The 13,537-nt window shown below is 51.2% G+C and overlaps 1 protein-coding gene across 1 annotated transcript; it reads left to right on the forward strand.

The window, feature by feature from the left end:
* Nucleotides 1–337: 337 nt before the first annotated feature.
* LOC306955404 (scaffold attachment factor B2-like) lies at nucleotides 338–13,537 on the forward strand (the record flags this gene model as incomplete). The annotated part of the gene is made up of 21 exons (XM_079546687.1): nucleotides 338–526; nucleotides 933–1,020; nucleotides 1,969–2,033; nucleotides 2,136–2,414; nucleotides 3,505–3,567; nucleotides 3,804–3,831; nucleotides 4,769–5,267; nucleotides 5,695–5,744; nucleotides 6,089–6,189; nucleotides 7,079–7,228; nucleotides 7,348–7,448; nucleotides 8,337–8,482; nucleotides 8,847–8,935; nucleotides 9,472–9,608; nucleotides 10,174–10,464; nucleotides 10,980–11,117; nucleotides 11,770–11,809; nucleotides 12,229–12,347; nucleotides 12,818–12,930; nucleotides 13,133–13,199; nucleotides 13,411–13,537. 21 exons carry the CDS (start codon nucleotides 338–340, stop codon nucleotides 13,535–13,537), a joined length of 2,880 nt encoding a protein of 959 aa, XP_079402813.1.

A 13,537-nucleotide genomic window follows, 5' to 3' on the forward strand; every position in this document is an offset into this window, starting at 1 on the left:
GGTGCGCCCCGTGCGCGCCTGAGGGCAGCTCGCCAGCCTCTGCGCATGCGCTTGCGCTCTGGGAAGCATTGCGGCTGCGTGGCGCCGCCGGTAGCACAACTGCGCCTGCTCCGCGAGGCGCAAGCGTAATACTGCGCATGCGCATCTCCGGAGCGTGCGGCATCTTTCCTGCGCATGCGCGGCGCCCCTCACTCGGTGCTGCGGGCTCTCCGCGCGTGCGGGCTGCGCTCGCTCCCTCCCTCCCCTTCTCCTCAGCGCTTTCGCCACCATTTTGTGTTGCGACCGCACTTCGCGCCGTTGTTTTCACCCCGTCGTTCTCAGTCGAAACAACGGCTCTATGGCGGAGAGTCACTCAGCTACTGGGCAGAGTGAATACGTGTCCCTGAGCGGGTGTGGAACGCCGAGCTCCGAGCCCGAAACCCGTCGGCTGAGCGAGCTGCGCGTGATCGATCTGCGGGCGGAGCTGAGGCGCCGCAGTTTGGATAGCGGTGGGAACAAGAGCGTCCTGACGGAGCGGCTGAGGAAGGTGAGCGGGAGCGCTGCTGGGGGGAGGGGGACGCTCACACGGCGCGTGCGCGGCGCTGAGGGGAAAATGGCGCCAAAGCGGCGCTGAGGGCAGCTGGGCTGTGAGGGAGCTGCAGCGCTGCGGTGGGCACTGCGAGCGGCCCTCTGTGGGATGCGAGGTTTGAGGGTGGTGTGAAATCACGGAATATCTCACTTCGAGGTGGATCTGCAGGGGTAGCTGTGCGGCTGTTAAGGTTGGGCTCTTCTCAAACGACTCTTAAATCCGCTCGGCTTCGGAGGCTCGCAGTGCCATATCGCTGCGGTTCAGAACGCCTCCAGGCACGGGGCTCCTCCGTGCTGCAGCTGCGGGCCGTGCCGTCCCTCAGTAACTATGTCCCTCAGTAACTGTCGCCTTCTGTTCCCCACAGGCCATCGAGGAGGAAGGAGGGAATCCTGACGAAATACCCGTGATCTCTGAAAGCACAATGAAGAGAACCCCAAAAAGAAGCAGCAAAGGTACAGGCGGTGTAGAGAGGATTTCTACCCCTCTTCTCTTTGGGTTTTCTAATAGTTATAACCCATTAAATGCAATCTTGATTTTTTTATTTTTCTCCTCAATTTGGTTTTCCTTTTGGAAAAGTGCTCAGTTTAATTGTAGCAATGAACGTTTTGCAATCAGTGCTTACCACAATTGGATACAGACAGTTTTCCTTCTTATCATAGAATGGCCTGGGTGGAGAAGGAGCACAGTGCTCATCCAGTTCCAACTCAACCCCTGCTCAGTTTAAAACCATTCCCCTTCTTCTATCGCTATCCACCCACATAAACAGCTGTAGGCTGTTTATTCCAGAGCTTAGTCTGAAATACACGTTGCTGTCTGTCAGTCACAGAATCCTACAATGGCCTGGGTTACAAAGGCCCACAACGCTCATCAATTCCAACCCCTGCTGTGTGCAGGTCACCAACCAGCAGCCCAGGCTGCCCAGAGCCACATCCAGCCTGGCCTCGAATGCCTGCAGGGCTGGGGCATCCACAGCCTCCTTGGGCAACCTGTGCCAGAGCCTCACCACCCTCTGGGTGAAAAACTTCCTCCTGATATCCAGCCTAAACTTCCTTAGTCTCAAGTTAAAACCATTCCCTGTTCTATCACTATCTGCTTTTTTTTCTTTCTTTCTTTCTTTTTTTCTTCTTTCCTGGAAACACTTCTGAAAGAATGAACGTTTGAGATAGATAACTGCAATTTCTACTCAGTCAGATGTAAGGGGTGCTCAGTGCTGCTCAAAACCCCTGTCAGAGCTTGCGCTGTGCTGCCTTACTGGTATAGAAAGCATAGAAACGCTCGATTTTGGAAAATGAGGAAAAAGTGGATAGTCAAGTAGGATAGAATGCCTGTTATGATGAAAATGCGTAACTTGAAAACTATATATTTGTAACTTCTTATATTCTAACAATGAATGCAATTAGGACGTAGACCAGACGAAGAGGGAGCTGAAGACAATGGCCTGGAGGAGGATTCTGGAGACGGGCAGGTATGCAGAGCTGTGCTGGAAGTGAAGAAAGAGCAGCGTTGTTTCTAAGCTACAATAACTTTTATACATGCTTTTTTTTTTTTCTTTTCTTTCTTTTTACAGGAGGACATTGAAACAAGTTTGGATAACTTGCAAGACATTGACATGATGGATATTAGCGTGTTGGATGAAGCTGAAATAGACAACAGCAATGCTGGAGATTGCGGAGAGGATTACAGTGCTGATCACATTCTTGACTCACTGTCTGATAGTAGAGAAAATGCTGATGCAGAAATGAAAGAACTTCCAGATCAGCCTCCAGACTATGCCGTAGGAGACTTGGAGGCGTCCCCACAATTGTCAGAAATTAAAGAAGAGTCGAGAGAAATATCAGTAATGATGGTATGCATCTGTTCTGTGTGTGCAGTCAGATTCTGGTTGTTTTATGTTTGTTTTGTTTTCCAAGTTCAGTAGTGAAAGAGTCGTCAAGGAGTAGTTGGAACCACTGGGGGCTCTACTGCTTTTCTCCATCACTGCTTTTTGTTCCTTTGCATGTTTGGGGAAACATTCTTGATTTTTAAACGCTTTGGTGTTTTTTGTATACATCATATGTCCATATATGTCGCCTCTAGTCTGGGAAACAACATTCTAATAACTTCACTTCATACTTCATTCTCATCTTCATGTCTTTCCTTTGTTTAAAGATTTATCTGCCTCTGTATGTTTCACCTCCTCAGCTGCACAGCAGCACGCATGTATTCTAGGTGCTTCTTTTTGTCAAGATACGGCCTTGCACTTGCTGAAGTTTTACAGGTGTTTTTAGGTTGGTTTTCCATGCTCGTCTGCCTGTTGCCCTGACTTCACCACAGTACTCGTTTCTGCTAGAAGATGTCTTTCCTTAAGTCAGGTTTACCTCCTGCAATGTTCCACAGGATGTTGAAGAATGCTCTTTGTGTGCAGTCTGATGGGGAGGTGCGGCCCTTGTTCCATCAGCCCGGTCTGTCAGCTCCCCAGACGGGGACTTTTTCCTCCATTCCCAACTCTGGCAGTTACAGCAGTAGACTTAGCTCTGTCCTCCAGCATTCCTTACCCTCAGGACAAACGTGAATGCTGAGAAAGCAGGGTTTAATTCAGCGAGGAAAGTGCCAGAATCTAGGTCAAATGCTGCAGTCTTTTCTCAGCATGTTCCTCACTGCTTGCTGAGGTTTCTTGGCTCTGTGTTTGCCACGGGGTGTAAAAGAAACGCTGCAGGAAGGATTGACCTTCTTAAAAGATCTCTGTGAGGCATCCCGTATTTCAGAGGTAGCGAGGCTTTCAGCGGCAGCCATCGCTCAGGTTTTAACCTCAGTCCTTCTTTTGGGCACTGGAGATCTTGGCGTGCCGCTTAGCAGTGCAAATCAGCTCCAGCCTTGGGTTTCTCATCCGGGTTTCACTTGCAGTGCCGTGATTTGGTAGATAACGACGTGTCTGTTCTGTTCTGCGCTTTCTCCAGGTGGAGGTGGAAGACGTTGGAAACAGTTTTGATGCCGCTTCGTCTGAATTAATTGAAATAAAGGTAAATTGTGACCTGTTTTTGCAAATGAAAAGCTTTCATACGTGTCGTATCGTCTTTGTAGGGAGTAGAAACCGTAAAAAGTAGCATTAAATCTTCTTGTGAGGAATCTTTTTAAAATGCAGTGGTTTCAAACCTGAGATCAGGAGAACCACGGCGAGGGAAGGGATGTGTTCCATGCTGGGTAACATCTCGGCCTGCTGTTGAGTACTGATATTTCTCTTCCCCCTTCCCCACAGGAAATTGAAGAACTGCCTTTGGAGCCAGGTACTGTTTATAAAAATGTTAATTTAAAAAACAAAACACAAAAACAAAAAACAAACCAACCAAAATCCAGGGCTTTAAAACAGTTAAATTCTTCATTTAATCTTTTTTATATCCCTGTTTCCTTTTAAATTCATTACTGTAGTGTACGTTGTTATGATGGAGAATCCAGGTCATGCAGGGTCATAGAGATTGGAAACCCAGTCATATCACCAGATCTGTGGATGAGACCTGTTTGAAACGTGTATTTAACGTGGCGAAATCGTTCTGTGCAACTGCAGAGGAGCTAAAGAGTGAGCCTTAAAGGCACGAAGGTTCTGAGCCTAAAACAGATCTTGTGATATCACGCTGTACTCTAGTTCTGGGAGTGTGAATACAGGAGCGCAGGGCATAGCGAGCTGTGCTACAGAACAGAAGGTAAAGAGTGGCTGGACTTCAAAGGAACACAGTGCTGTCGTGGGACGTCCCACGGATCACGTTTGGTTTCTGGACTGCAAACACAGCCATCTGCCGCCAGAATATCTGCTGTCAGAAGAAGGCCAGGTTTCGTGTTGGACTGTCTGCTAAAAGAATGCTGCAGAAAACTGGAAATTGAACTCTCAGTGCTTTGCTGTGTTGAGATCTTGGACTGTGGAAGCCAACTAGAGAAGAAACAGAGCGGAACGATTCCATGAAGAGGATCAAGGATGAGCCAGAAGGTTTTGTTAAATCTGGGGGGGGATTTTTCTTCCCTGTTAACGTGTGAGGGCTGATGCAGTAGTGTGTCAGAGTGCAGTGAGCGTAGGACTTGTAACACTGGGTACACTAGGGTTTTCCAATCTCTGTGTAGCTTAGCCTTCTCTTGGTGTTAGTGTGGCAGCCATGCCAGTTCCACGTTTGTGATTGCTGTATTTCCCTGGTGATTAAACCTTGTGCCATTCTATTCCTGTTAAATCCGTAGAAAATGAGAAAATACTCGACATTTTGGGGGAAACTTGTAAATCTGAGCTCCTTAACGAAGAAACCTCCGAAGCGGAGCAGCCACATGCACAGGAAGCAAGTAACGTGGTGCCAGGCAAGAGGCTGGCAGAGGAAGAGGACACTCTTGCTGCCGCTCAGTCGGAGGAAGATGCTTTAGATTTGGACAGCAAATCGGCACAAGCTATGGCAAGGAAGGAGGCAAAGCGTTTAGTTGTAGCGAAAGGGGAGACAAGTGAACAGACAATAGAGGAAGAGAAGCTGGACTCTGACTCTGTAGGAGTAGAGAGCGTAAGCGATCAGAGTAGCAAGCGCTGCCAAGGCCTGGAAGCCTCTAGTGGGGAAACAGCGGAGAGAGGCGCAGGTGCGGAAGGCAAGGATAGCAAAGAAGATGCCAAGAAAGCAGAAGACAAAGCTAATTCAGAGGAATCCCCCGCTACTAAAGAGTCCTCAGCCAGTGAGGGCGGTGATCAGAAAAAGAGGTTTGTTTTTTCTCCGTTATAGACCAGATGCTATCTTTTGTCACGGGTCGTTAAGTGCTGCCGATAAGCCGTGTCCTTCAATTGGCCACCGCGCCTCTGAAATTGTAGCCTATTGCTAAAGAATGGGTTTGATTTCTCCTTGTGCAGAATTGTCGTTGTTTGGTTAAGCGCAGAGGGTTTGATTTCTTTCCTTCCTCAACCTTCAAAGGTTGTTTTCTTAAATTACTCTGATTTCTGTCATCTGCAAAACAGCATTAATTGTCATCTTAAGTATACGAGTCCCATATTTCCAGTCACTCTTCCAAAAATTTGCAGAGGTACCTTTTATTTCAGAACTAATTGGTGCTGGTAGGTATAAAATTCTAGTGCACAACCTGAACTTGCTTTGTCTGATGCTTGGTTGAATAACGTGTTGTTTTGTCTTTAGCCCTGTGGAGGAGGACAAAGATACAAAGCAAGCCTCCAAAGATGAGAAAGGTAGGCTGTTTTCCTTCAAGAAATAAAAACATCAATTGAAAGGAGTTTGTTTTGTGTTAACGCTTAATATTTTGTCATTCTCTTCCAAGTGATTACAGTGTAAGGAGGCCTGTGTGTAGGTGAGAACTGCTTCAGGCTATTTGGATGTAGAGCTCTAAAGTTAATTGCTGAGGGCTGCAGTTTATGCTCTGGTTTTAAGTGGGAATGTTTTGGAAGCGGTGAAGTTGCTGTTGTGCTGGAAGAGGTTTGAGCAGGAGGGGAGAAAGCGGAGTTGTTTTCTCACTGTTGTGTTCTTGCTTAAAAGGTTGCAGGTCGGATTTTACGCTGTGTTTCTGTTCCCTCAGGCCGTGCTGGCAGCGGCTCTGGCAGAAATCTGTGGGTCAGCGGCCTCTCATCCTCCACGAGGGCAACGGACTTGAAGAATCTCTTCAGCAAGTATGGAAAGGTGCGTGGAGGGGGGGCAGGCTGACAGCGAACGTGTCTCATGGGGGGCCCTGGAAGTTCTGCTCACTTAGATTCTGGCTTTCCTAATGGCTGCCTGGACTGAGCACTGAACTCTTCCTGCATTCTATTGAAACAAAGTAATAAATCTCATAAATAACGTTGTCTGGGATGGGACAAAAGGAAAGTAGCGGTTTTGGGCGGATCTCTGCTCAGCTGCTCTGAAATTAAGGCAGCTCTGGATGTGAAGGCAGCACTTACAGAGGGGAGCTCACTGCAAGGCCACCTCCCCTCCCTCCTGCCTCCCTGGTGTGATGTGGATGTTTGTGTCGCTGGGCACGACTCACCTGTAGGCATTTGGGGGTAGAGGCTGACAGATGTCTCCTGAGGAAAGGCAGGTGAATTAGGTTATTCTCCTGCTTGGGTATCTTTAAGTCAGCTCCCTGCTCAGCACCTCAAGGACCGATTTTGAGCGTGGGTTGTATGGTGGCGTCTCTTTGAAGAGCTGAATCATCGAATGAATCCCACAGCTCTGGGCTGCCGGTTGGCGACCCTGCACACAGCAGGGGGTTGGAACCAGATGAGCGTCGTGGTCCTTTGCAGCCCAGGCCGTTCTGTGATCTCCAAGGGTATTTTGTGCATTCAAGCTTGGCTGAGGCACCTTTGGAACACTGTGGGCCCAGCAGTGTGTGCCAGGTTACAATGAACCCATCTCTGAAGTGAGCTTAGCACTGCTGTCCTGGAGTGCCAGCAAAGCGTTGTGTGCCAGGAACATTTCCTCTGCGTTAAAACCGAGCTATCACCAGCAAACAGAGCTGCTCACACGGTTGATCAGAGCTAATTTACCCTTGTTTCTACAACCACGAGGGCTTTTTCTTCTTCTTCCCCTGCAGGTGGTTGGTGCAAAAGTGGTGACAAACGCTCGCAGTCCCGGCGCGCGCTGCTACGGCTTTGTGACCATGGCCTCGTCTGAGGAAGCCACCAAGTGCATCAATCACCTGCACAGGACAGAGCTGCACGGGAAGATGATTTCTGTGGAAAAGGTCGGCGGTAGCTCTCACGTGGCAGGATGTTGGAACGAAAGGTGGAATTTTAATGCCTGTGTTTTATTGTTTAAGAAAAAAAAAAAAAACAAAAAAAACGCTTCTTGCTGAAATTCTAGGCCAAAAATGAACCGGCTGGGAAAAAGCCTTCAGACAGAAAGGAAGGCGAAGCGCGGAAGGAAAAAGACAGGCACCATTCTGCAGATTCCAAATCTGAGAAGTAAAGTGTTTTGTGTGTTTTGTTTTTTCTTTAATGTGTATTTTCCTGTGTTTAAAGACCGCTCCTTTGAAACGCAGCCGCGTCAGAAAAGGGGACAGGAATTGCAGTGAGTCTTGATTTGTTGCTTGCTGCATCTGGAGCGAGAGTCATACTGGAAAAATAGCCAGAAGTGCATCTTAATGGGCTCTCTGTTACAAAACAGGGGGAGTTTCAGTGTTCTGTAACAAAACACACCAGCTGTGTGAGATCATGTCACAGCAACCAATAGTTTTTAATCAGAATTTTGTCCTCTCGTCTGGTTTGCATTTGTTCTGCTCGTTGCTGGTTGGGCTAAATGGTTTTAGAATCATTAAGGCTTTATGACCACTATGACTGCGCTGACAAATCTTCCTGGTAACTGGTCTGTTTGCTGATAGGCCGAATGATGAGTAAGCAGTGCTCCCGTACTTTGTTTTCCACGTGCTCTTTTCCTTTTGAAAGAGGCATTTTGCTTTACTGCCTCATAAAGTCACCAAAGTCCTGCAAAGGAGCTGCAGGCTGAACTTGTGTCAGATGCACAAGAATTTGTTTGAAAGCTTCTCTTGTGGAGCTCAGCCTGCAGCTGGGTGAGCCCTTCTCCCCGTGCCATGCATGAGCTGAGCTGCAGCGGAGATTTGTGTTTGTAGCACTCACTCTCCATCCTGAGAGGGGTCACATCTGTAGACCCTGGCTTTCAGGCAGCCTTAGCTCAGTGGTGTTTGCTGCTCTGCAGCCCGTGCACAAGTGCAGCCTGGCGTGCTGTCGGTGCTTGGCAGCACAGAAGTGGCGTTAGGATGCTTTTGTCTTTGGTAGGAGTGGTGACTGAGCACTTCTTGTCAGGTCTTCTATTAAAGCAAAGTTCGCCTGCAGGTCTGGTGGTGTTAAAAAGGAGGAGAAGGCCGACAAAAAAGACGATGGGAAGAAATCTGAGAAAGATTCAAAGGATGAGAAGGAAGGGAAAGAGAAAGAGGAGCAGAAGGCTGGAGCCTCCGATCGATCCAGGGCAAGCAAATCAGGTGTGTTGGCAGGTGCAGTGCTTGGAAGAGCTGGTGCAGTGCGAGCAGCTGTGGAGAGGTTTGTAGTTCATTAACTGTGGCAAAAGTGCGTGTTCTGCAGACATCAGCTGTGATTTGCTTTCTTGTAAACCTCCAGCTCTGCTAGAGAGTGCTTCGCTGAGGCGTTAGCATAGATTCCGTGCCCTTTCCCCCAGCTTGCACGTGGTTGGCAGGCTGGTGTAAATGGTGATACGTTCTTGCACAAGTCACCTAACAACCCTGGTAAAATAATATCCTGATATTATTGATATTATCCTGATTATTGGTATTATCCTGATATGTCCATCTGCAGTAGTATTTATTCCTGTGTGCTTTTGCTTTCTAGCAAGTCGAGGAACTGAGAGGACAGTGGTGATGGATAAATCTAAAGGAGAACCCGTTATTAGCGTGAAAACATCTGCTTCCAAAGAGAGGGTAAGCAGGGCTTCGTGGGCACTTCTCTGTAAGAGCAGCTGTGAGTGACCCTACTGTGTGAGGGCTGCAGGGTGTCCTGATCCTACCTGTGTGAGGGCTGCAGGGAGTTCTGCCTCCAGTGTGGGGAACTGTTGACCTGTGGCAGCGTTTTAGGAAGCGTTAAGGAGTCAATTGCGCTGTGAAGGTAAATGCTGGTGCCTCACCTTGCAGTCGTGCTGCTGGAGCTGAGGAAGAAGGAATGTAATTTGACAGTGGTGTTAAGATGATCCGTCTGCAGTGTGGTGCCCGGTGACCTTTGCAGTGCTATCGCTTACCAGCAGCACAAGGCGGGCCATGTGCCACTAGTATTTATGTGCACTTACGCTCACCAGAAGCTCTGGCCAAATTCTGGGCGCTTCTCCCTGCCTCCTGTGTGTGATTCCACGCCGTTCACCTCCAGGAGGGCGGCAGCGTTCCGAGTCGAAACCAAGCGGGTGTTTTGCTTGGGAGTCGTGGCTGGAAGCATTCAGCTAAACGTAATTCTTGGATTTCCTCAGAGCACGAAGAGCCAGGACCGCAAATCTGAGAGCAAGGAGAAGCAGGACATCTTGTCGTTCGATAAAATCAAAGAGCAGCGCGAGCGCGAGCGGCAGCGGCAGAGAGAGCGCGAGATCCGGGAGACGGAGCGGCGGCGGTGAGTGCCGGGCTCTGCTCTGCAGCCCCAGCTGTGCTGCAGCCGGGTTCCCTGTGGGCCTTTCCACGATGGTGGCTTGGCTCGCTCTGATGCTGAGCTGCTGTGCAGAGCTGGGAAGGCTTTTCTGTACCCAACCCGGCCATCTCTAAGCTTGTGCTTCTGAGAGGCTGCTGTGGGCGATGGCTTCTGTGGGCACCCCCAGCTCACACATTGTGCTGAGGCAGAGCTGAATGCTCCTAATGTTTGTGTTCTGCCTGAAAGTTTTGACATGTCTCCTAAATCCTTCAGTTGTTGGAGCTCTGTGCTGCCACGCTGTGCTCTACCAAAACTTTCTCAGCCCATCTTAGAGCAGGTGCTGCCTTACTGATGTGGAATGCTTAGCTCCCTTTGGGCTCCTATTAAGCAGCTTTGGTTGGGTTGAGAAGAGACAGTTTATATTTAATCCTATAGTGAGAAAAACATAACTTCTGTTTTGAAAGGTGAACTAATAGGAGCACCAAAAACGAGCAATAAAGCCTCGATTGGAGATAATTGACTGAAAAACAAATGTCTCCTTTTCAATTAGAGAGAGAGAAAGGCGAGAGCGAGAGCAGCGCCTTCAGGCCATGCACGAGAGGGACGAAAGGCAGAGGCTGCAGAGGGAGAGGGAGAGACTCGAATTTCAAAGGCAGCGTCTGGACAGAGAGCGCTTGGAGAGGGAGAGATTGGAGAGGGAAAGGATGCACATCGAGCAGGAGAGGAGGAGAGAGCAGGAACGGATCCAGAGGGAGAGGGAGGAGCTGCGGCGCCAGCAGGAGCAGCTGCGCTACGAGCAGGAGCGGCGCTCAGCGATGAGGAGGCCCTACGATGATGGCAGGTAACTGCGGTGGGACACCAGGCTCTGGCCATGTCTGCGTGCAGATGGGCTGTTCTGGAGGATGCAGGAGAGCGGCGTGAGGTGTGCTGGAGGAGTTTAGGTGGGAAATGAAGCAGAATTTCTTTGTGGAGAGGGTGGTCAGTGGTCAGGTGTTGGAACGGCTGCCCAGGGTGGAGGCCCCGTCCCTGTGGGTATTTGGGACGTGTGGGAATGGCACTGGGGGACGTGGCTCAGTGATGCGCCTGTTAGGTTGTGCTGATGGTTGCACTGCATCTTGAAGATCTTCAACTTTGGATGGTTCTGGGAATCTAAACTGTAAAGCTGGGGGGCCAGCAGGAGGGGCTTGTTCTCATGTCTGCCCCTGCCGAGGGTCTGCTTTTTGGGGTGGTGTCCTGAGGCCTCAATTACAAATCAGAAATAACTCTAGAATGGTGGGATTGCGTGCGGTTTGATCCTGAGGTCTCACTCGAGATGAAGAAAGGAGCTCCGTACGAGGTTGGCTTCCTTCCTTGCAGGCGAGATGATCCGTACTGGCCAGAGGCGAAGCGGGTGGCGCTGGACGACAGATACCACTCCGAGTTTGTGCGCCAGGACCGCTTCCACGACTTCGACCACAGGGATCGCGGCCGGTACCAGGATCATTCCTTGGACAGGTCAGCACGAGGCACAGGTTCTTCTCCCCATACCCTGAAGGAAACTCGGTGTCTTTCTGCCTCACTCGTGGCTTGAGCAGTGCTGAAAACAGATGAGCCTCGTGCTTTTCTTGCATCTGATCCCATGCGTGCTTGCAGCGCTGTGCCCCCCAGCTCAGCTGTGCCGAGGGCAGTCCTGCAGTCCTCAAGGTGTATGGAGGTGTGATTTGTGAATCCAGGCTAATTAATCCAAGATGTCACACCTTCCTTTTGCTGCAATGCTTTCCCTGCTCCTTGGCAGCGCAGCTTACGCTGGCTTTAGCTCCACAGTCTGCAGACGTGCTCTGTGCAGTGTGGGCACTTTGGGCTGCTCTCAGGGGAGCTGTGGGAGGAGCTGTGCCGCTTCTGCTTGTAACTCATTTCTGTGCTGGTGGGTTCACTCTGTTCTTCCTTGGCTCCAGGTCTGCCCTCGTCCTGCTGGCCATCACTCAGTGTCACCTGAATTACTCATTGCTCTGAGCCTTCCTTTGGTCTCTTTGTATGACATCAAAACTCCTTTCAGTATGTTACAGCTGGACAGATGCTGGCTTCTCAGACTTACAGCCTTCCAAACGCAAAGGTGCTGCTTATGGATTACAGCTGTTGGCTTAACTGAAACTTTTTTTCTTTCCAGAAGAGAAGGTTCAAGAGGAATCCCAGACAGAGACGGGCAGGTGGGTGGCATCCACATCATGGCTTCATTTCACACCAAGGGCAAAGCAGGAGCAGCACGCTGCTACCTGTTCTCAACTGGAGCTGCTGGCATTAAGGCGTCTGTCAGCGCTGGGCCGGGGGGCGGCGCGTGGTGACGGATTCCTGCCTCAAAGCCCTGCGATGCGGCAGCTGGGGGGGGGGGGGGGTTCCCTTCTCTAACGCTGGTGTAGAAAGAGACGTTCTGCCAAAAGCCGGCAGCCACCTGCAAGTGGGGCTGTGAAACCAAACCGGAGCCAAGCGCACAAAGCGCAGCAGCAGGACGTGGGGCAGCTGCCGCTTTGCTTTGTGGAGCCGAGCGGCACAGCGCCCTGTGCAGAGCTGCGTGCTGCTGCTGGGGAAGGGGGGAGCCGGCGCTGTGACCGCCCCGCTTGCCTTGCAGCATTACCCCGACGAGCGGCACGGCCCCGAGCGGCACCCGCGGGAATCCCGCGACGGTTGGGGCGGTTATGGGTCGGAGCGGAGGATGAACGAAGGCAGAGGGATTCCCCCGCCCACCCGGTTAGTGCTGCGGTGGCGCTTCGTCCTCGCGGGTAAAACGAGGGCGCTGGTGGGAGCGCGGCGCGAGGCCGTCCTCCTGATGGGTCCTTTGAGCCTCTGGTCGGGATGCACCAGGGATTTAGGGGCGAGGAGGGGCTCTGTAAGCAGCTCCCCTTCCCAGGTGAGGCTCGGTGCTGTTAGCTGCCCCAGGCAGAGCAGCACTCCTAGCTAGAACTCGGCATTCAGCAGATGGAGGTGATGGGGGGAGCTGAGCATGCTGGTGGTTTCTGTGCAAGTCAGCAGCCGGGCTGGATGCGTCCCAGCAGCGTGGGGCTGAGTTGCAGGCACACCGACAGGGAGCAGGGGTTGGCTGGCTGGTCGCATCTCGCCCGCTCTGTGCTCCACCCAGCACGTGGGGCTGTGCAGGTAGCGCCTCCTGCGCTGCCGCAGCGATAAGGGGCGCCTAGAAGATTCTCTTTTATTTTTTTAAGAGATGGACGTGACTGGGGAGATCATGGTCGAAAGTTAGAGGGGCATCAAGATCGTTCATGGCAGGGCAGTGTGGCTGGAGGAGTGATGGGACGGGATCATGAGAGATGGCAAGGTACACTTGCTGCTTCCCAGTGTGATCGTGGTCTTTCTATCAATGACTGCTGCTGAACTTGTGGTGGTAATTAAAGCCTGCAGACCTTCACAGCGTTACCGAGAAAGCAAATCAAACTGGGGACGATCTGGCTTTTCTGGTAGGGCAACACGAAGGCCTTTTCTCCTCCCCCCACCGCTGCTTTCTCTCGTTCTGTGCTCAGGTGGTGATCGAGGCACGCCTGGTCAGCAGGGACCAGGCCACGCGACGCACCGCGGCGGGATGGCAGGGTAAGGAGCTGTCAGCTGGGTACCAACAGGCCTGAACCAAAGCAAACTGCCGCGTGCAAAGTGCAAAGGCACGCTTTGAGATCCAACTCGAGTATGGATTTGCAAGTAGGAGGGGAAAAAAAAGCCCAGACAGAATGAAATGGCTGTTGGGAGACGCGCGGCCGCCTCTTGCTTCCCGTCCCGTTCCCAGCCTGTCTGCTCTCCCTTGTAGGCGTGGAGGATTCACGCAGGGCCCAAACCACAGCCAGGTGGCACCGAGTGCTGCAGTGCAGGGGGGGTTTGCAGGCCAGGAGCGGGGACACAGAGCGACCGAGCCGCGCTTCGCCCGCCGCTACTGA

The sequence above is a fragment of the Tetrao urogallus genome (genome assembly GCF_951394365.1).
Source record: "Tetrao urogallus genome assembly, chromosome: 25".
In the NCBI taxonomy this organism is placed as follows: Eukaryota; Metazoa; Chordata; class Aves; order Galliformes; family Phasianidae; genus Tetrao; species Tetrao urogallus.